Here is a 21948-nt window from a genome sequence, read left to right on the forward strand (position 1 = left end):
GGGGAAGGGGAGGGGTATTCAGAGTGTCCTTTTGCTACTAATACCGAATGAGACCCACACAAGAAACAAATTTACTCCATCTCAAAAGCAAATGAGGGGCTTTTTATCAGAACCAAAGAAAATGATCAAACAGGCTCTTTTCAAGTGCCCTTCAATGCCTTAGCCATAAAAACATACAGAATATATTAAAGCATACAAAAATATCCTTAGGTATCGTTAATGATCTTTCTCTGGCACACGTATGCAAGGCGGTGATGGACCAGGCATGGGACTGCATCTTCGGACGGGTACGGAGCGTCCAGCTATGGCTGTGCACGTGGAGGAACAGGTCACCCCCTCGGTCTCACCCCCTGCAGCACTCAAACAGCGTGGTAAAGGAGGGAATTTGCAGCTTTAACACAGAATTTCTTTGTATTTTATATATTCAGGCCAGAAACAGAATGCGGTACATTAGCATTGATTCTGTGGTTTCATATCACTTTTTTTTTTTTTTAAAGTAGTACAGAAAGGAAGGAAAAAAGACAGAAAGGAAAATAAATCATCCCTTATATACATTCAAAGCATACACAGCAACAGTTCCTTCATCACTGGGTGCACTGTGAGTATGTACTGATGTTAGCAGCAAGAGATTGCATATTAGAGATCTATAACACTGATAGTGTTAACCATCCTCAAAAAAGGTAGTCCTTCTGCTCACCTTTCACCCTGTCTTGTATGTTAAAAGACACTTAAATATAAAGAAAATTATGTTAATTACCTAATTATAAAAGGGAGATTAGTCCTATTAAGTGGAACAATAAAAGGGGAATATTTAAAATACTTTCCTTCCTTCGATATTTCCCAAGCATCTCCTGAACAAAAAACTGTCACAACTAACCCCAAAAGCATCTTTTTTTTTTTTTCACCCTTCTTCTTCCTTTTGATTTTGGAGCCATTTAGTAAGCCACAATAAGGGCATAAAAAGAGAGGGAATGACATATCTCTGGACAGTTGGTGAACTTGAAATTTGGAAGAAAGAGTTAGGGAAAATTTGTCCCTGCAGTTGCTATAAATGCAGTACAAATACAATAACTCTCATATATACCAATGCAAGCAGCCTGGAGCAGGATGAAGAACTGCATTTGCAGTAGCTGGATTGAAATTAAATACTTGCTCTTTTATTTCTTTAGTAAGCACATCTTTTTCATGTAAACTTTCAGACTAGATGTGGGCACCCTGGGGGGTACCTTCATACCCTGTGATAGCAGTGACACCCCTCTTTCCACCAGTAAATATTCAGAGGGTATCAAGATCTCCAGATAGCCTCTGGAGATCATTAGGAGGTTGTCACTAGAAGATATTACCCTTAGAAAAGATTTCTGCATGAAGATTTCAAAACATATCATTTTCTGATGTTTAATAAGTGCTGTGCTCTATATGGAGCATCCATCCATCATCCTGCTAAGGGTGGCAAGTCATCGGTGGTCATTACCTCTCTTCAGGAGAAATGGCAACGGGCAATACCGAAATCAGGTCTCAGTTAGGAAATCACTGCACCTTTAAAGAAAAAGGTTCTCTTCAGTTTACTTGAGCTGTCAATGCAAGATGCATGAAGCACAGGGGTGAATAAATTCCAAAGGCGGAATTGCTCACGTCTTTGCAAACGTAGCTTGAGGTTGCTAACACCAATAAACAGCAGGAATAATTCCAGGGGGGTGCAATCACTAGTGTGTTTAAAATACAACCCACAAATATGCTAAAAATACATAGAAATACAACCACGGGATGATTATTTGTCGGTATCAGTCTTGCATCAGATTTACAGGGGCAAAACCATGACTGCACTAATACGTTTCCTTATAGCAACAGGGGGTCACTATAGAAATAAAGTTAATTCTTTTTTTTTTTTTACTATATGCAGACAATGTTTTAACAATCTTGGTTGGTTTGGGAACCTTCCTGGCAACTAGCTGTAATCGATCCTTCTGGCTGCAGTGCTGCAGGTAGATTTGAGGAACATCTGACGTAGTCCAAAGTTAGAGAGCCAGTTTTTCACACTTAAATTCCTTATTGATTTCAGAGAAGGGTTCAGTGAGGAAAATACCTCTAGTTTGGCCCTCAGTTAGCATGGCACAAAGTATTTTCTCTTAAAATATGATTAGGCACCCAAAGAGACAAGGGGCTCCTCACCTACTCTCTGCCCTCACTGTAAGGTTTGTACGTGGACACTCAACCCCTCAGGTCACTTGGGAGTTTCAGGATGGATCAGGCCCTTGTGGGCTTGAGGCACAGAAACAGAACTGTGCATTTCTTTAAAGAGAAAAAAGCCTGATTTTAACAGTGCTAACTTGTTTCAAAGCTGTGGGTAATTTTCAGTGGCTTCAGTAAAAAAGCAGTTGATTTTCATTAATATTCTATGAAAAAGTCCTCTCCCAATACATAATCTCATTGCGTTCACAGATGATATTATAGTCTCACTAAATAAAAATGTTGATTAAAAGGCTCTCGTCATATTTAATATTAAACAGGATGAGATGTACCAAATAGAGGAAAATAAGTTCTGACTCTTTAAAAATAGTGTCACTCAGGAAAAAAAAAAAAAATCAGTCTTTACATTCAAAATTAATGGTTAAATCCTGCTGTGCAGGAAAAAAAAAAATGGTTTATTCTGTGCCTATATTCTCCTTTATAAGTCTGATGTAGCCTTTTAAGAGTAGGTGGCACTCTGATGCTATAAAAAAAGAAAAAAAAACTGTGCTAAATTAAAATATATGTTAGATTTCTGATTTTTTCCTCTATCATTGGTAACCTAAGGATAGAGAAATACGTACAAAGCATAGAAATGTTACCCAATTCATTATCCGTAACATTTTATTAGCATGTAATGCTGTGTGAAGGAAATTTCAAGATGCTCTGCCTGATATTATAAAACTACCTCATCTTCATTAGTATAAGAGGAGTTGTTGAAAAGATCAATCAGTAGGTTGTTCACATACTGGAATGAAAAATCCAAAATACAAAGAAAGGAAGCCTTTATTTCAGGGCAGTCAAATAAAACAGCAGCGTGATTCTACATTATTAAATCACTGCTTATATCCATCCATTCCATTTACCAGTCATTAGTAAAGGAGGGTTCGTATACTTTCAGCCTCTGCAGAGATTTTTAGAGTTAGTGAAGGCTGGTGGTGAAAGCGAGGGACACGAGACAGGCTTTGCTAGCAGTTTGCTATAGGACCCCAAAGTATGCTCTAATAACTCTCTGTCTTACTCTGACGGTGTTACAGCCAAGGTTTTACTCTTGAAAGCCACACAGGTTTCACCACTGAGAACCGAATAGCTTTTGCTCTTCTCCGTTCACCATGGCACCACAGTGCACAAAGCAAGGGTTTCTTTGCTCTTAGCATACCTCAAAACAAGCATAGAAGTGGGAAATGCTAGTAAAAGCCCTTCAATTTAGGAATTTTTTTTGTCTTTTTTTATTTTAAAGGAAATTGTGATGAGCACATATTGGCAGTGTTTCAGTTGTTCTGGTTTGGTTTGTTGGGTGTTTTTTTTTTTTTTTAGTGAGACTTTGCAATATGACCGGTTTGGATACAAAATACTTTTAGGGGTTATGATACAGTTTTTATGGATCTGACAGCAACTAACAAGTGAGCTGTACTTAAAAATCCTCAGGAATCCTGTCCCAGGGACACGGTCAAACCCTGAGCCTTTCTGAGGTGCACTGGCTCCTTGTTGTACTGGCATCCACTTACAGGTAGCACATTAACAAAAATATAATTCCAGTGTCATGCTTCATATCTTCAGTAACATGATGTAAGTGAATGTGCACTAATTACAATGTGAAGCCATCTGGTTAATTTTAAGCTTTCTATTTTACGTGGCTTCTTTGCTCCCAGGCTTTCATTTCAACACTCAGTATGAAGAGAAAAAGAGGTTAAACTGTTGCATTTTGTATACAGGGAACAATTCATGTAATATACACCAGTCTGTAAAAACTGTAAATGCTATTTTTTTTTATTTTAAACAGTTTTCTTAGTTTACAAAAGATCAATAATTGGTACCTTTTTACACTCTCAGATTCCTGAATATTGACAGATCTTCAAAGGGAGTATTAGCATAGGAAATCTTAAGATTGGCTGTCCTGAAGGTTTTTAAGACACGATAAAGCTAAAATATCAAGTCTCTCAGACAGCCCCTCTTAACAATTTCGGCAGAGGAGCGCGTCAGAAATCACCAGCAAAGCACAGCAACCCCCCCCGTGCCACTGTCTGCCTGCACGCTGTTATTTGGTTGCACACTGTTTAAATCCCCAAGGAAAATCACACCTCGCATTCCCTCGCTGGCTGCTGGTGACAGGAACAAGATCCGTACTCATTAATGATCACCAGGGCTCCCTCAATGTGGTTGGGTTTGTAATCAACGTAATACTCCTGGGCTGACATGGCAGCCATTTGATGCATGGTCTGTTTTTGCTTCTGCTTTCTGCGCTGTGTTACAAAGCACTGTCTTAGTTGCCTCAAGCTGGCCGGAAAGCACTTCCAGGAGACGTACAACACTAAAACCACGATGAGGAAGGAAAAAATGAGCGCCATGGTCCCCGTCACCACCTTGTGAATCTGGACGGCGTTCTCCGAGTTCTCGCCGGGCATGGTCACGGTGACGGCGTAGGTCGTTCGGTCGCCTTCGCCGTCCTGCACGTCGTACGTGGCGGTGGCGGAGCCGTAGCCGAACGTTTGGTCGCTGTTGTTCGTTACGGGGGAGAGGGTGTTAACGCTCGTTGGGTCCGCCGCGTCTTCGCACAAGTGGAAAGCGTACACCGCGTCCAAAACGTCCTCGCCCTGCGCGTACTCGGGGGTGGCACAGAGCAGATTGCTGTCGTAGCGACCCTTGAAGTTGCTCAGCCAGGAGGCCAGGGCGCAAACGTTGCGGCTGCAATCCCAGGCGTTGGCAGAAAGGCTGATGCTAGTGAGGGACTTCCAGGAGTCCAGGACTCGGGAGTCGATGTAGGTCAGCCTGTTGGAGTCCAGCTGCAGGGATTTGAGGTGAGGTACGCTTTCGAAAACGTGAGGCTCGATGTACTCGATTTCGTTGCCGGAGAGGTCCATTTTTTCGAGCTGCCATATCCAGTCCAAAGTGTTTACTACGATGGTAACTTTATTCCTTCGCAAGCAGAGAGAGTGCAGGGAGATGAGCCGGGGAAAATGGGCTAAATTCACCTTCACCAAGTCATTGTGCTCGAGGTGCAGCTCAGTGAGTTTGAACAAGCCTGCAAAAGAGTTTCGAGCCAGGCTCTTTAACTGATTGTATCCTATGTCTAGAAACTTCAGGCTGCGACAGTCCTGAAAAATTCTCACTGGCACGAACTTGATGGCGTTCGACCGCATGTGCAAAGTTGTTAGTTTTCTCAGCCCGTGAAACAGGTCAGGCTCCAAAGACTGTAGGTTGTTGTACGATAAATCCACACTGCGCAAGTTTGGCATGGGTCGGAAAGTGGTGTTGGGCAGTTGGGTTATTTTGTTGGAACTCAGGGTGAGCTCTTTAACTCGCCGCAATTTTTGAAAGGCATTCCCCTCCACTGAGCAAATGTGATTGTGATCCAGATAGAGCCACGTGAGCTGCATTAACCCTGTGAACTGTCCATCATGCAGCTCTGAAAGGCTGTTGTACCGCAGAGACAAGCCCATCATGCCCGACAGGTTGCGAGGCATCTCTGTAAGATTCAGTGATTCACAGTACAAAAGCCTGCCCTCACACCGACATAGCTGTGGACACCCACTATTCACGGCTGGAAGCATTTTAGAAAAGATACCCAGCGTACACAATATCAACCCCGGGGGCTTCCTCAGCAGCCAGTTTAAACAGAGACCAATAAGAAGGAAATCCATTAGCAAGAATATTTCCAAATATGCTTGAGAATGTCCATTGAATCTTTTCAAATTCTACATCATATTTTATTTAAGGGAAAAAAAAAAAAAAAACAAAACCAAAAAAACAAAGCCAGAAAACCAAAGCAAAACAGCAAACAGAACAAACACAGAGGCAAATATTTCACTTTACAGCATGCAGGAGCTGCGCAGCATTAAAGTTCACAGACATTCAAAGGTAAAATGATAGTGATTTTGTTCATGTTAAATGCTGCAGCAAAGAAAAAAAAAAATCTTTCTTCATGAAAGAATTTAATTAAAAAGTGTCTTACCCACCCTTTTCCAGAGAGTGACAACCTCCATTCAGTTGCTTCCTTTGTGTTTGGACTAATTATATGCAGAGCTAAAAAAGACCCCTCTGTGCTACAAATTCAGTCCCTTTCAATTTTGTGCAAGGCTGGCAAGCTCACAATGTCTCACTTCGCTTCTGCTCAAAGAGCGAAAGGCTTGTCCAGCTAGCTTTTTAGCTGACTCCTAGGACCTGCAAGTTTCAGAACTATGTACATGAGCTTGATCTTCTCCTTCTCCCTCTGTCCTTTTCTCTGCAGTTAACACTGTGGCGTGAAAAAAACTCCAAACTCTTTACTAACGACTCCACAGGATTTGTCAATCTGTTTAATGTCCATCATTTGCAACGACCATTGACCGGCACAACCTTTACTCCATAGAGAGATTACCATTCATTCACTGACCGGCTAAGGGTAGCTTTATTTCCCATTCTTTGTTCGCTTTGCTTGTTAGGTGATGCTTAGAGCAGAGAGAGACAGCAAGAATCCCTTCCCTTCAGCTGAGCAGTATGTTGCTAGAGCATGCAGAGGCACCTAGTGTTCACTGAGTGTCGTAAGCTGCTCAGGATTGTACGCCTGCACTGTGCATCTCAGACATGGGCAGATTGAAAAGGGGTGGGCATAAAACCAACATTGGAGCGAACCGGGAAAGTAATATATGCTCTTTGATGAAATGGAAAATACTTTAAGCCTATCTCGCCATTTCTCAAACGGGCACGCACACACAGCCGCGCAAATCATCAAGAGCGAGGCAGTGCTAAGTAGGAAGCTTGAGAATTAGGATTCTTTTTCTTTCTTTTTTTTTTGGCTTTTGTTTAAAGTCTGAATTTATAAACTATTAGCCGGGAGAGGGAGATACTTGATTTCTTGGTTTGGGAAGGAATATGTAACCCAGTGTCTTTGGATTGCTTTTTCTCTCTAATTCCGATGATGAGATTTGCCTTTTGGAGTCTTGGGGTGGGGGAGTGAGGGGGGGGGCGTGGGGGGGGGGGGAATGTGTTTTTCTTCTGACATTGTCTAAATAGAGCATGATTTGAAATTCTGTGCATTCTTTCTCATAGAAATGCAGCCAGAGCTCTGCAAATAGGAATGTCTGGTTTCATATAAGCTTTAATTACATTTGGTCTTTTTCCATCCTGCATATTTTGTGTGTGTTCAGCACATGCCTTTCCTAAAGGCTTTTTTTTTTTTTTTTTTTTTTTTGCAGTGTACGCTATGGCACACAAAACTATCATTCTTGCAGCATAAAGATTACTGTGCTTTTGGAATAAGATCGATGTATAGGTTGCTCTGACCATGTCGGCAGCATGCAAAGAAGGGGTTTAAAACCTGATTAGTTAATAAGTTCTGCAGATTATGCTGGTTTTTGTTCCGTGTACCCAAAAAATCCTTGCCTGATAATTTGCAGTCCTCATTATCTATGGGAAATGCATCGACAATGAGCTCTCGCTGTAATTTTTACTGACTGAAAAATACACGATACTTCTGTCAGGAAAACGCTGGCCATCTTTTCCTATTATGAAATAGAGTCTAAAGCCTGTGTGCTGGTGAATGCGATCAGAGCTGACAGCTCACAATTCTGCATGAATTCTCTATGAAGAAGTTTCACATGGAAATGCAAGTATTGCAGAAGATTGTGCTACTTTTAAGCCAACATTGGTTGTGAAATGCTGGAGGCAGGGCAAAACCATTACATTGGCTTTCCTTTTTCACAACCGTATTATTTTATTTATTTTTTTTTTAAATCTTCTTTTTGAAGTATCTGTTGCAGAGCTGCGAAATCCTGGAGCTGTTCGTTGTGTTCGAGTGTGGCTGGCTGCTGCGAGTGTGTGCTGGTAGAGATCAAGGAATGCAGTAATTTGATGCAGTAAAAGTTGTTTTAGAGAAGTCCTGGAAAACTTAAGCTCTCGTGCATAAAAATGTGGGAAGGAGCTTCATTACAAATGTATTTGCCAAAAAAAGTCTTAAATAAATTACAAATATAAAACACTTGGACCGTGGTTTCGGAACCTGGGAATCCATGTGCTGATATGCTCCCAATTCAGTTTATTTACATTTTTCTGCTATCCACAGCCCTTGCATTTCTGTGGTCTCAAAGCAAAAATGTGAGGCTCTAATAGTACATGAACCTCTCGTATGTTTTAGCATTTGGGCAGGAAAGCTCTATGTGGTTTTCCTCTCTCAAGATCGTGCTGTTTTATTCAAAGCAGGCTGTTTATGCAAGTGTCCACTGGTTGCACTACACCTTAATTCTGTTTCTCAGTGCACAAAAGCAGGAGGGAAAGCAATGACAGAACCAAGAGAAAGAAAAAAAGAAAGAAAGAAAAAAAAACCTTGTCCAAGAATATATTCCAGATTGCATTTCTGAATATTTTGATGGAATTAGCAGGAAAAAAAACTCAAAAGATTACTTGAACTTTACAGATACTGAAAAAAGCTTCAAAACAATAAGGTTGTATCCCTTAAAAGACTGCAACCCTACAAGTCTTCATGGGAGGGGGGCTCTTAATGTCTTCTCCCATATAACAATTTGGGGCGAGGTCTGCAGCAGTAGCCCTAAAAGTTTCAACTATATCTTCAAGGCAAGCTGACATTTTCTGTAAATCAAATGATGATAATGATCACTTAGTTGCCATCTAAATGCTATGTATAGTGAAGAATTCCTCTAGTAGAGATGAAACTCCTTGATACATCGCTGAGAAGAGCTGTATACTTTTTTCACTGCTGCTTCTTGCTGTCACCTGGGATACAGCTTGGATCCTAACCAATCTGCCTATTCCCACACTGGCATATAATCTATTATCATTTGGGTTCCAGAGGTAGAAATTAGAGCAGACAGTAGCAAACCTATATAGCATCAGCTGGAAGACTGACGACTAGAATTAGGGAGCCGGAATTAATGGCCCTAAGCGCATGATCTTGAAGCTCCGTCAGAGGTCTACTGCATGACAGACTCTGCTCTTATGTGTCCAAAATTTTTTGTAAAAAAGAATCCAGGTAGTCTTAAAATGAGAGACCTCAACGTGTGGTTGAGGCTGTGATGTTGAGGCAGGGTAGGGACCACATTCAAGAACTGTGGCACGTGGATCTGAAAAGACAAACTTGGGTGGATATACGTTTTAGCCCTGGAATATCTTTTGTAAATTTGGTTTTCTTCTATATTTTTGAAATGTACTTTTTTTGCAATAAAGCCAGGAATCCACTTTGAACTTGATTGTGATGCAAAGGGCTTAATTTCCACTGTCTGAGCTGTTATCACAGCCAAACTGTTAAGTTTACACATTTTCTGAAGTTTCAAAGCCTCTGGCAAGTCTCTATAAATTAGCAGATTTAAATTAGCTTTATTAAATGTGCGATTGTAAAACATTGTAAGAAGCGCAAACTAAGTTTATGTGTGTTTAAGGGAGATTGATTAAATCAATATAAAGCAGGTTACAGAAGAACAACATGAGTAAAGTTTTAGAAAGTTTAGCTGGGAAGCTATTTCTTGAGTCACGACACGTGTAATTCACTGGCAACACCCTGCAGTGATTGTCAAAATTGTTCAGGTTGAAAAAGGAAAACATTTTTCAATGTATTTAGTCTACACATTTTTAATATTGTATTCAGATTAATGTCCCATATCGTGTAACTAGCCACAGAATCATTTCATTCTGACTAAGTCCTTGTATCGTCTGGCATTACTGTTTGGACCTAGATATTTAACGTGCCTGAGTTTGCAATCCAGGGGTTAGGACAGGGAGAATAAGATCAGAATCTGGCCACTAATGTCTAACCATGAATATAAACATGTTTTAATATATTAACCAACAAAATATGAAAAGACAAAACAGTATATTAAATACTGAGTATGTTTCTTCCTTCTGGTATTTTCTGAGTGGTTTCTATCAGTGTAATAATAAGTGGGACTTTTAGTGGTGATTTTAATTTCCTTTCATGAATGGACAGACTCAAACCTTGATCTAACATGGTAGTCTTTAATTTTCAAGTGCACTGAACTATGGCATTTTGTATAAAGGAAACATTTAAAAACAGAAAAGGGAAGAAAAAGACATGACTTCAAGTAAAGCAAATTAAATCTGTTATTTCTCTAGTATTTATATCTTGGTCACCCCTGGCATTTGGCTGGCTGCACCTTCTATATAAAATTCAGAGTTTCAGCTGATAAGAAGTCCATCCTATATAACACATCTCTTAGTAAATATAAAAATGCACTATATTACCCAAGCTTTTGACAGAAATACTTCTGGTGATTCAAGATATCAAAGTAATAATGATAACTACCATTAAATTATTGCAGTGCAGACCAGGCACACTGGATTCATTACTACCTTTAAAAAATAGATATTCTTATGTAAATCATCTTATTGTTTTTGACAATGTGATAAACACTTTTCTCTCCCATTACAGTCACTCCATTCTTGTCATCAGCCACAATCAATACCAGGTAGTCATGTACAGCTCTATAAAGACCTATGTGAAGAACTGTCAATGCAGTGAGGAAATGTCAATTTTCAGAAATTATATCAGGGGTAAGATGAAGTGTCTCTCTCCTCCATTCGTTACTGATAGACTACTTGAATAAGCTGAAGAGTTACTGACTCTCTTAAGTAGCTGTGAAATTACCTATGGATTTCTGGATGTGCTGTCAAAGCTCTAGACAGCGTTATTGGTTGTGAATGTCCAGGTATAATGGAAAAATGACAACAAGTAAAACCTATCCTTTTGAGATTAATCAACACATTGCTTAAGATCATGTAGCATCCTGGTTAAGCGAAGACTGGTGTGTGCCAGTCAAGTTACTAGGTTGTTGGAACTCCTGGTTTACAGGGAAAGGGGAAATTCAAACCTTGGTTCTCAGTTAACTCTTGCTAATTTATCTCTCTAAAAATGTCATGGGAAGTCTTGGAGGAAGCATGTGTAGAGTGCAGTGATTAGCAATTGTAAAGGTTTTACTCGTATTTAATTGGAAATCAATTAGTTCCACCTTCAGAAATGCTAAGCTATACACTTTGGAAAGGTTCATCTCAAGACCTTCCCAGGCATTTCTGGAGGTGCCAGTGAAGGAGCTGAAGTGGTTTTCCAATTAGATTAAGAGCAAAGAGGGCCACAGCTTATCCATACACTTGAATACATCTACTTTGCCCTCTTCTACTGTTGAAGTTCATCTGTAAGGATTATTTTTGAATGAACTACGATGCTAAATGGTCTTTGTGTTTTAAGACTCCTTTTTACTGAAAGGATTCTGTTCTTACACAGGTGTAGCTAATCCAAGATGGCTATTGATGCCATTGCATCTCGTGTAGGTTGGTTGGTTGGTTTATCTTGGTGTATTTACTCAGATTCATCAGGCCTGTGAGAGGTTGGATGATGGTGGAACCATGAGTATAGCACAAAGTGACAGAATAGCAGGGTTGGTTAGGACTGTGAAAAATCTCCTCTGTAGCCAAATCGGTTATGGCCCTAAACCCATCACGTGTCCATGATTTACTGTCATTTTGTGTCCTTCAGAGTAACTTGCGTTGCTCAAAAAGCTGGCAAGTCCCACCTGGGGATGCAGGCATAACCATGCCAACAAACTCCTGCTGTTGAGAAGTCATTTGTGTTGTGTTGGGATAGCCTTCTTGATGCAAAACAGTTGACTCTTTTTATCAGAGACATAACTTTAGTGGCAGTAAACACTTTTCAGACTTTCAAGGTGCAGGAAGTAGAGAGAATTGAGAGGAATTTATGAAATCAATTACTAAAAGCTAGGGTGAACAAGTTAAAAGCTGTTCCTGGCAGTCTCCTGCAAAGTTTTTACAAATGGATGAACTGCTCTTGGAAAATTTTCCCAGAGCAGAAAATCTGTTCTTCTCAGTATTAGACAATCAGTTGTTCTTAACACGTTTCTTACTCCTTTCCAAACATGTTTTAAAGCACAATCAGAAAAGATAATTCTGCTGGCCTTTGTGGATACATTATTGCAAGAAATACAGGTTGGTGGTAAAGTCGGTGCTAAATTAGTGTTTTGAAACCGAATAAAGACTTCTATCGAATTCTCTTCTGTCACAGAGGGTACCATTTGAATTGACTCCGAAGGGAGTTTTACAGGGAAACTCTGCTTTTGGATAATGTTACCTGGAAATAATATAACTTGTAATGTTCTTAGGTCTGACTCCTGGATTTACTGAAGACCTGAACAATGTAAGCTAGATTACGTAGTCATGGAAATAGATGTTGGACTGTAGCAGAACGCCTATAGCAAACAGGCAATCGGATCTTTGGCAGACTGTATTATTCTCAGTTATGTGCGCTTCTTGGTATATTTTGGCAGATGGTGAAGGCAGGATTTTTATGTTTCCATCCTTCTGCTCTGATGATATCCATAATCTGAAGGGAAAACGCAGGATCAAATTTGTTGAAATCCTGGTTGTTTGTGTGTTGCATCTTACTGGGAGATTAGAGGGAATCTGAATCATTAGCTCATACACAGAAGTAATAATGCAGAAACCAGGTTGAAGACGCCCATTTCAGATAGAAGTCATTGTGATTTTTGCAAACTTAAAGAAGATGGTTTATTGACTACCTGAAATATTTATGGCTTCATTACGTATTATTTGCAACTGATGTAATGTCTAAGAGAAATAATCACGGGTCACGAGTGTCAGAAGGACATATTTAAAGGCATAACAAAAGAAAGTCATGCCTTCTAAAAAAAGAGAATAACCTGACCTTTTTTTTAAAAAAAAAAAAACAACAAAAAAACTTAGAAATACTGAGGCAATACTGAACAGTTTCATATGGTGGGGGTGGTTTGTGTGTGGTGTATGTGTAATCTTAGAAACCCAGCTTTGCTCAACAGCTAATTTAATTTTGTGAGATCCAATGGCAGTCTTTGAAATGTGCCTTCCTGACTCTTGTTAGGTTTTATTTCAATGTATTAATGTGTCTGTGCTAAAGACTTTTTGTGTTTTATAAGGAAGAAACATATAATGTGATCAAAACTTTGTGTTGCTCCTTTACACTCAATAAATGTATAGAAAGGTATAGTCAATTCTAGTAACATACCCAAAGATCCTGAATTTACCTCCAAAGTTATAGAAAACATATGCAAACCACATTCTCAACTTACATGCAATGATATGAAAGTAAATTACCCTCACATTATATGTTTTTAAAGGTGAAACAGCAGATTTGTTGGGAAAATAGTAACAAAGCTGTAAGGTTCACTTCAGATATGTTTCAGAATTAAATTTCCTCTCCTACTGCTGTAATTTTGAATCTTGAATATTCATGTAAAATGAAGAGCTTATTGTTTCTTAAAACTCAATTTATATTTTAAATGAGTGGAAAGATGCGTAATCAACCCAAAAAGACAGGAAAAGATCAGCCTGTTTTTCAAGATATAGGACATTTTACTGTGTGTTTTGAATGCTAGAGACCATTTTTAAAGAACACTTGGCTTACTTCTGCTCTTTTTTTGTAGTGCAAATTAATTATAATTTGACAAGAGAGTGCTTGATTTTCTTCTTCAGATTCGGTGTGGAGCCAAGCTTTATTAGTTAGAGCCTCTAAATCAAAATCAAAGGTCAGTAGCTGTGAAATGCCTGTGGCTCAAGATATATTGTAGTTTTTTCCCCATTATTCAGAGATTTTTGTCTATGAAAAGGTGTTTATGTATTTAACTGGATACTGTATGTTGCATGCATGGCTGTGGAAGATTAACCATCTCTCATGATTGCATCGGTAACATTCCTAACAGCAATCCTAAAGGTGTGGGAAATCATTGGTGTGAAAATCCTGAATTATGCACCTCTTTGGTGTGGTCTATAAACGCTGGCTGAGGGTTCAGGTCCCACAGCATGTAGCGTACCCAGTGATTCTCCTTCTCCCCCAGCCCCGTGGATGATGGGCAGAGAAGCTTCTCCCAAATCTCCGCCAACATCATCCTTCAGCCCCCAGAATCTGTACTGGCATCGCCATGGATGTTGCTCAACAGGGACCCGTTTGGGGGATTGGCAGGTAGGGGACAAAAGGTGCTAAGGCAAGCTACGGTAGTGGTTGCCAAATATGCCAACAGAGATCAGAAGGGGAGTGAAAATGGCAAATGGGCATTGTTTCTGTACCTAAAAAACTGGAGCTAGCAGTGGCTGAGCAGAGAGGCATTAAAGATACCTAGCTTTAGAAAATTAATTCTGGAAGCAGTACTACTTGTCCTGATCTTCACTTTGCTTCTTCTAATTGTATATCATTTTTTTGTTTGCTCTATGCCCTTGTTCTTCCTACACCTATGTTTGGTTTTTTTAATGTTTCCAGCTCTTAATCTCAAGGATTGTCTCTTCCTATGTCCCTGCATAATGCCCAGCACAGACTATCTTTTGCTGTGTCCTAATGAAGATTATAATAATCAACACAGCTTGGGTGTTTGAGGCAGTAATTGTTGGACAAGAATTAGTGAATTACAGTGCTCCCAGATATGTAATCTATACAAGTGAGGTTTGGTCACGTTGTCTTTCTGCAGCCTATTTTGCTAGCTGAGCTTGGACCATGCACTGACATTAGGTCAGCAGAAGTCTATTCTTCTCCCTCTTTTTGTAGCCGTGAGGCCCATGAAGGCAACAAGCATTAGAAGACATCGAAAATGGAGTGGGAAGAAGCTTCCCTAGTGCCAGAGGGATGAAGTTGGGAGGTATTTGCTTCTTTACCGGCCCAAAGAAAATCATATTGACAGCGGTTAGAAAAGCTTTTATCGCAAAAAAACCACCCCTTTGATAAGTGCTTCTTTTTCTTGGTCCTCAGTCTGCCGGACTGTGGAGCCCGTTGGATGCAACGGCAGCATTGCAAAGTAATGCTGACCTTGGGATACGTCCCTGAAACACATTCAGCTCAGAGTCTTTGGAGATGTGTTCTCTGACTTTCTGGATTTGCTGGCACCGTTGTACCATTAAATACTGATTAGATTTAAGAAATCCAAGAGACCAAATAATGCTATCATCTGTTCCCTACTTATCTTGATAATATTGCCAGTAATATTCCAATATATCAGTTCTAGGATATTCTATACCTAACCTGATGCATGAAAAATAGGGACAGTGTGCTTTTTTGTTTCAGAGGCAGAACAAAACCAGTTTGTTTATTGATTGGATTTTGCTATATTGCCTAGAGATGAGGGTAAAAAGTGAATTAGCTACTTTCAAGGACTGTTAGAGAAATACATCATTTTTCATAACGTTTGATGAATTGCTTACAGTACTTGTTTTACTTAAAACTGCAATTAAAAATCGCCCTCTAGTCAAAAGAAAAATGTGATAAAAATGTGAGTTGAAACTGGGCAGAAAATTTTATAAAGCCCTTTGGGATTAATTCCAGTAATTATTCAATCTGACGTTTTCCAGAGAAATAACCCTTTATGTATGAACTCCATTAATCATAATAACATAGTTCACATGTCAGATACTTCTGTCCAGTCACTTCACACTCTACATTTAGTAAGAGACTAATAAACATCTTCACTAAATATGAGAAAATATTAAACTGCTTTCAAAAAATTCCAGTGCATGTGTATAGTTTGTAAGTAGGTTTTGGTCTTGTGAGGTGGGACATGTTGTGCTTATGTCTACAAATACACTAAATTTCCAGGCTGTAGCTGTTATCAACATCGTGTCTCCTGCTAATTTTGTGCAATTTCATTCATGGCACTTTAAGAACATTCTGGGTTTCTTTTTTCCTCTGAACTGCCCTGCAGAGGCCTGGTTTGTCTGTCTGTCCAGTTGCAAGCACTTATTCTATTAATTTGCTTATGGAAATAATTGGTCTTTTGCAAGACCTGTATGTAGGAAATAAAAATTCTACTTTAGATCATCTAGAAACATAAGAGTGAATACTTTCTTTCTTGCATATGAACTTTATTACACATTATTGGAACTGCACAGTGAATATTGAGTAACTGTCTTTGATGATAAGCAACTCTAAGAAGATTTTTGTTATGTTTGCCAGTGTTCCATCAACTGAAGATATTCCCTAAGATTATATTGTGTTAAAAAGTGGTTTAAAAATGCAGCAGTGATTAGATGCTTGTATTTGAAGAATTTACAATTCTCTCCTTTTCAGATTCTGACATTGTTTTGTGCTTTTGAAGCTGGAAAGAGGAATTATCTGTGTTCTGATGAGAAGTGATAAATCAAATCTTTTGCTGAATGCGGATAAAAGACGTAGGCAAATGAGATTGTTTTAACACAGCCTCCTCGTGCATATTCCGACTTCTCAAAAGCTAAGAGTGGAGAATAATTCCTCGTCTTTGGAGATTTCCTTTTTTTTTTCTTTTTTTTTTTTCTTTAAAGTCATGGAGCAATATACGATGTACCTAGACTGTTATTGTGACTAATGCTTTCAGTTCGGGATTTTTGCATGTCAGTTGTCATTCTTTGCACACTCCAGTAGATGGCAACTCCAGTCTTCTTGACATTTAATCTCCATTCAAACTAGAAATATTTTCTGTGCACCCCCCCCATCTCATCCATATAAATGGCTACAAGTTTCACAGAAACGTGATTCAGTTTTACTTTTCTTGAAATCACCACATAGTATCTGATTTGAACTCAAACGGTACCAAAAAGAAAAAAAAAAAAAAAAAAGATGCCTGTAAGCACCAATCCTCCCGGATCATAAAGCACACACTGATTCCCCCATAACTTTTAAAAATATTTTAGGAGTTTTCATAAAAAAGGATTAGTACCCCAAACTTCTTTTTATGTGAAATAAATGAATGGGTTGGCTGCTAATACAGCATACTGGCTTTAAGTTTGATGGTTTGACTGTAAAGCATATAGTCCATACCTTCCCATCGTTAATGTTAAAGTATTTATTTTTGCTATGCACAGGAAATACTTGATCAGACTCTTAAAAAGTTGCAAATTATATTTCTTTGTGAATTTAATAATAATGTACCTAGATGTGGCTTGTCTTGGGTAAGGGCAAAAGTAGGACCAGGGGTTTACTGTCTTGTATTAGACATGAGAATATTCTCAGATTCCCCCTCTTGCTCAAAGCGCTGCTATATTCAGCCTATCTTCTTTTTGCTTTTATTCCATCCCATCAATTGTACTGCCAAAGCACCAACGCAGAGGAGTCTATTCCTCCGTTTTCCTCCGCTGACTTTCACAACTTAAATACTTGCCTGTAGAATCTGAAGACATAAAACAAAGCACCTCTCTGTGAATGAATGCCAGACATCAACAACAGGCACAAAAGATTGTGCTTGCTCTGCCTGGGATGGAGACTAATGATCATAACAGTGGCACAAAGGATCCTTTCTCTGTCTCTCTGTATCAAGACTGTAGTTTAATTTTCAAATCACTTCCACTGTGTCTAGCAAGGTTTTGTTTTGCAGTTGATGGTTAAAGGGGGCACAGTGAGGGACAGTTAATGTTTTTGGGGTTTTTTAAATACATACAGATCTAACTTCAGAAGAAGTCTACTTATCAGGTTTTGTTGTTGTTGTTTACCTACTTCATCCCAAAAGAGTTTTCAGTAATTGCTTAAGAAACTTTCAAACTGCCACAGTCTGCAGCATCAGTGATGCTGTTTGATACTAGGTCTTATGGTCACAGACAGCTACAAACATTTATTGTTTAAAATAAACTGCAAGAACTTCTAAAGCAGAGCAATGTTTAAGGCCAGATTGAGATGTTCATACTTTTACTGGTTTAGTAAAACCCTTGATTTTTCAACCCAGACTTGATTAGTCTATGGACATTTTTACTTCGCAGAAACAGTATTAAAATAAATTATGCTCATATAGGACAAGCAGAATATTGGTCCATTTAAGCCTGACTGATTTTTATGTAACAAATTAGTGAGCAAGGTAATTAAATCTCTTTTGGATGCCTGTTTCATCTCTGGAAAGAATCCCAAGAACCTCAGAAAACTGACTTTCGGGTTATATACAGGTCCTGGGTCTATTGCAGCTAAGTGGCTTGTTTCTCATTATCGCATTTAGTGCTATAGAAACTACTCCACCAGAGTCTTTATTAAAACTTGCTTAAGGCTAGCATTTTCCCTTGGGTCAATAATGACTTCAGAGGAATGGATGTAGAAGCTAGATTTGTTCTAGCTACTGGAATGAATTATGTCTCATTGAGGCCCCCAGGCTAGTATTTCAAATTCGCCACCAGGCACTTCATCAAAAATTCTATTCCAGTATTGAAAAGACCTTGTGCCCCTATTAGTAAATGCAGAGCATACACTTGAAGATCTTCCCCCCCATCCAAACTATATGACTGTATTTTTCTCCACTAAAAACCCATGGAATTGCCACACGCATCAGTGAAGATGTGGTTTAGAAACGTATCCTGAAGATCTCGTGCATTGGGGAGATGGTTGCCAGTTATTTCCGATTAAAATATGGAGCACAAACAAAGCATCAAGGTAGCTTCTGTGGTGCTCCGACTGGTAAAAGCCATTAAAATCCTACAGCTCATTTTCCTGGTGTGAGCACAGTATTTATGAGAGAGGTAGCGTGGAAATATCATTTCCTCCTGCAAGTCCTTGCTCGTAAGCAATCCAATCAAGAACAGCATTGCTTATCATTGCATATCATAGAATCATAGAATAGTTTGGGTTGGAAGGGACCCTTAAAATTCATCTAGTCCAACCCCCCTGCCATGAGCAGGGACTTCTTCAACTCGATCAGGTTGCTCCGAGCCCCGTCCAACCTGACCTTGAATGTTCCCAGGGATGGGGCATCGACCACCTCTCTGGGCAACCTGTGCCAGGGTTTCACCACCTTGTCCTTGTTTCAGCTTAGTCCCCACCTGTACAGACCAGTATCTCAACTACTAGGAGTAAGCATTCCTCTCCTCTGCTCAAAAGAGAAGATATAGTGGGTACCCACCATGGACCACTCTGTGGTTTGACTTGAGGACATGGGATGGAAAATCTACCTCAACCCTAGAGGCACTGGTATGGAAGTTGCAAGGTAAAACAATCACGAAAGGACTGTCGCGGTTTAACCCCAGCCGGTAACTAGGCACCACACAGCCATTTGCTCACTGCTCTCCTCCTGCCCTCAGCTGTGGGATGGAGAAGAAAATTGGGGAAAAAAAAGTGAACCTCATGGGTTGAGAAAAAGACAGTTTAATAGGACAGCAAAGGAAAGGAAAATAATAATAATTATAATTTATAATAATAATAATGAGAAAAGAAGATACAAAATAAGTAATGCACAATGCAATTGCTCACCACCTGCTGACTTATGCTCAGCTTGTCCCCAAGCAGCAATCGCCACCCCCCAGCCAACTCCCCCCAGTTTATATACTGGGCATGATGTCATATGGTATGGAATGTCCTTTTGGCCAGTCTGGGACAGCTGCCCTGGCTGTGTCCCCTCCCAACTTCTTGTGCCCCTCCAGCCTCCTTGCTGGCAGCGCATGAGAAGCTGAAAAATCCTTGACTTAGTATAAACGCTACTTAGCGACCACTAAAAACATCAGTGTGTTATCAACATTATTCTCATACTAAATCCAAAACATAACACTATACCAGCTACTAGGAAGAAAACTAACTGTATCCCAACCAAAACCAGGACACACCCTCATCATAAAAAATTTCTTCCTTAAAATTTCTATCCCACTCCTATGAGCAAGTATTTCTGAAACATGCGGCTTCTCAATAAGAGACAAATAAACAACTGGCGTTTTTTCTAGTTTGGAAAATCTGCTCATGTTGATGGTAAGATAAAATATTGACTTAGAAAAGACTTTGGATTTATGATCCCAAAAACAAATTGCTAGCTTTCCCATTACTGGTCTGTTTTTTAAAAATGATCGTGTGAAGTTTACAAAACCTAGTGGTACAGAAGAGTTTGTTCTCTTTCAGTGTTTTTACAGACTGAAGTATCTGTTGAAATGCAGAGGTGTTTGATATTAAAAAGAGATTGGTAATGGATAATAGGCGGACAGGTGTTTGGCTTTTCTTTGTGCTCGTCAAGGACAAAGTCCTCCAGCACATGACTTGGATAGCTCACAAGCACATTCACATTCTGATCTTATTTTTTCTTGCTGACTGGATTTTCCCTGAGTGCTATGTTCAGAGATTTCAAATCCAACATTACCTAAGAAATGCCATTAAAATCTGAATGAGATGGTGAATGTTAGGATGGATATTGCACTTTAACTGCTATGTCTCTAGCCCAATGTTAAAATAAATAATTATTTTTTTATATACAGTGAATTCTTCCCTATAACCATTTCCAGGGTTTATTTCTAGCCTAACAACTGCAGGAATTGAAAAATATCCTTCTCCTTTTGTTATATACCATACACCACACTCCTCACTTTTCATTCCAAAGTAGATTTTCCAGATGTTTCTCTACAAAACAGAATAGAATAGTTTAGCAACTACAGCGGACTGTAAAAATATATTTGCTTTGTTGCAATGTGTTTATTCTGTATTGGGATTTTAGAGAATACCATTTTAGGCAAGATCATGGCAAGGCTAATTGAGTAAATTGTGTATATAGGTGAGTTTTCTTGACAGTTTGTAAGGCTGAAACAACTTTTCACATAGTAGGAAGAAAAAAACACCTTCATATGAAATTTGTAATCCAGTCAGCTTAATGAAAATATCAAGAAATAGCAAAAATATGTATAGACACATTATATATAGAATGATAGAATCATTTAGGTTGGAAAAGACCTTTAAGATCATTGAGTCCAGCCATTAAACTAACACGGCCAAGCCCACCACTAAACCTTGTCCCTGTGATCCATTTCTCTTATGTTGCATTTAATCCCTGGGAAAAAAATGCAGAGTTTTAGTCAAGATGTGAGGCATCACCTTTTGCATGAACTTTCTCCATGTAGCTTTAAACAGTAGCGGTCCAATGCAATAGTGGAACTTTTTTTAGTTGCTTCTTTTATTTTTATCTTTTAAAAATCTTTTTACTTTAAATCTAAAATAAGTTAGACTTCAGTGTTGTTTTTATAGAATATGGAGAATAGACAGAAATCAAGAACACGTGTTCTGATCATATGGATGTCTGAAGTACCTTTAGAACTCTGAGTCTCAGCCCAGACAGTATTTTGGAGCCTCCTTAGAAATAATCTTTTATTTGGAGGTTCCCATCTAACCCAGTCTTCTTAAAGAAATATAAACCACTGTGTATTCGAGTTTAAAAGTCCCTGTGCTCTGTTAATGTGATTCTTTCTATTGGTTATAGCCGGGCAAGCCATTGCGACATAAACCTTAGTTCATAGAAGTGCAATGGATTTAAGAAGTCACCTGGTCCATCTTTTTGTTCTAAGGCAATATTAGTTCTGTCATTCCTGACACATGGGCTACTCCTGCAAACTCCAGAACTGAAGAATTCTCAAAGAAATCTATTCCAATGCTTCACTTTCAAATTCTGAGAGTTTAACAAGCCCAGTGCATCCAAGCTTTTACTGTTGGTGGAATTTTTTGCTGATCCTTGGTAACTGCTTTTGATTCTTTTTGGATCCGTTCTAAGTGGTCCGTGTTTTCTTGATACACGGTGCCAAAACAAATCCCATGGTATTCGAGCTGAGACCTTGCTGGTTAGGAGAACAGCGTCTCCCTGGCTGCAGGTGGGTTTTTCTGCCTGAGAACGGTGCTTGCCTTTCCCACAGCTGGGTGACACGGATGACTCGCGTTCAGTCGGTGATGCACAAAAGCCCCTGGAACCTTTTCTGCAGATCTTCTACGTAGCTACTACTCGTTCTGTGTTTTATAGCTGGTTATTGCTGACTGAGTGAACA

General features: G+C 39.3%; 2 protein-coding genes across 4 annotated transcripts in view; one reads left to right on the forward strand and one right to left on the reverse strand.

Moving 5' to 3' along the window:
- Positions 1 to 21948, forward strand: part of CTNNA2 (catenin alpha 2) — a 559270-nt gene that overhangs the window by 384709 nt on the left and 152613 nt on the right. The gene's annotated exons all lie outside the window — the stretch shown is intronic.
- LRRTM1 (leucine rich repeat transmembrane neuronal 1) lies at positions 4302 to 6330 on the reverse strand. Its single transcript, XM_075040535.1, has one exon. It carries the CDS (start codon positions 5865 to 5867, stop codon positions 4302 to 4304), a length of 1566 nt encoding a protein of 521 aa, XP_074896636.1. The 5' UTR covers positions 5868 to 6330.

Source organism: Buteo buteo, chromosome 1 (genome assembly GCF_964188355.1).
Source record: "Buteo buteo chromosome 1, bButBut1.hap1.1, whole genome shotgun sequence".
In the NCBI taxonomy this organism is placed as follows: domain Eukaryota; kingdom Metazoa; phylum Chordata; class Aves; order Accipitriformes; family Accipitridae; genus Buteo; species Buteo buteo.

Excerpts from the sequence above, each read along its gene's own strand:
- LRRTM1 (XM_075040535.1), bottom strand. The coding sequence starts at position 5,867 with ATGGATTTCCTTCTTATTGGTCTCTGTTTAAACTGGCTGCTGAGGAAG.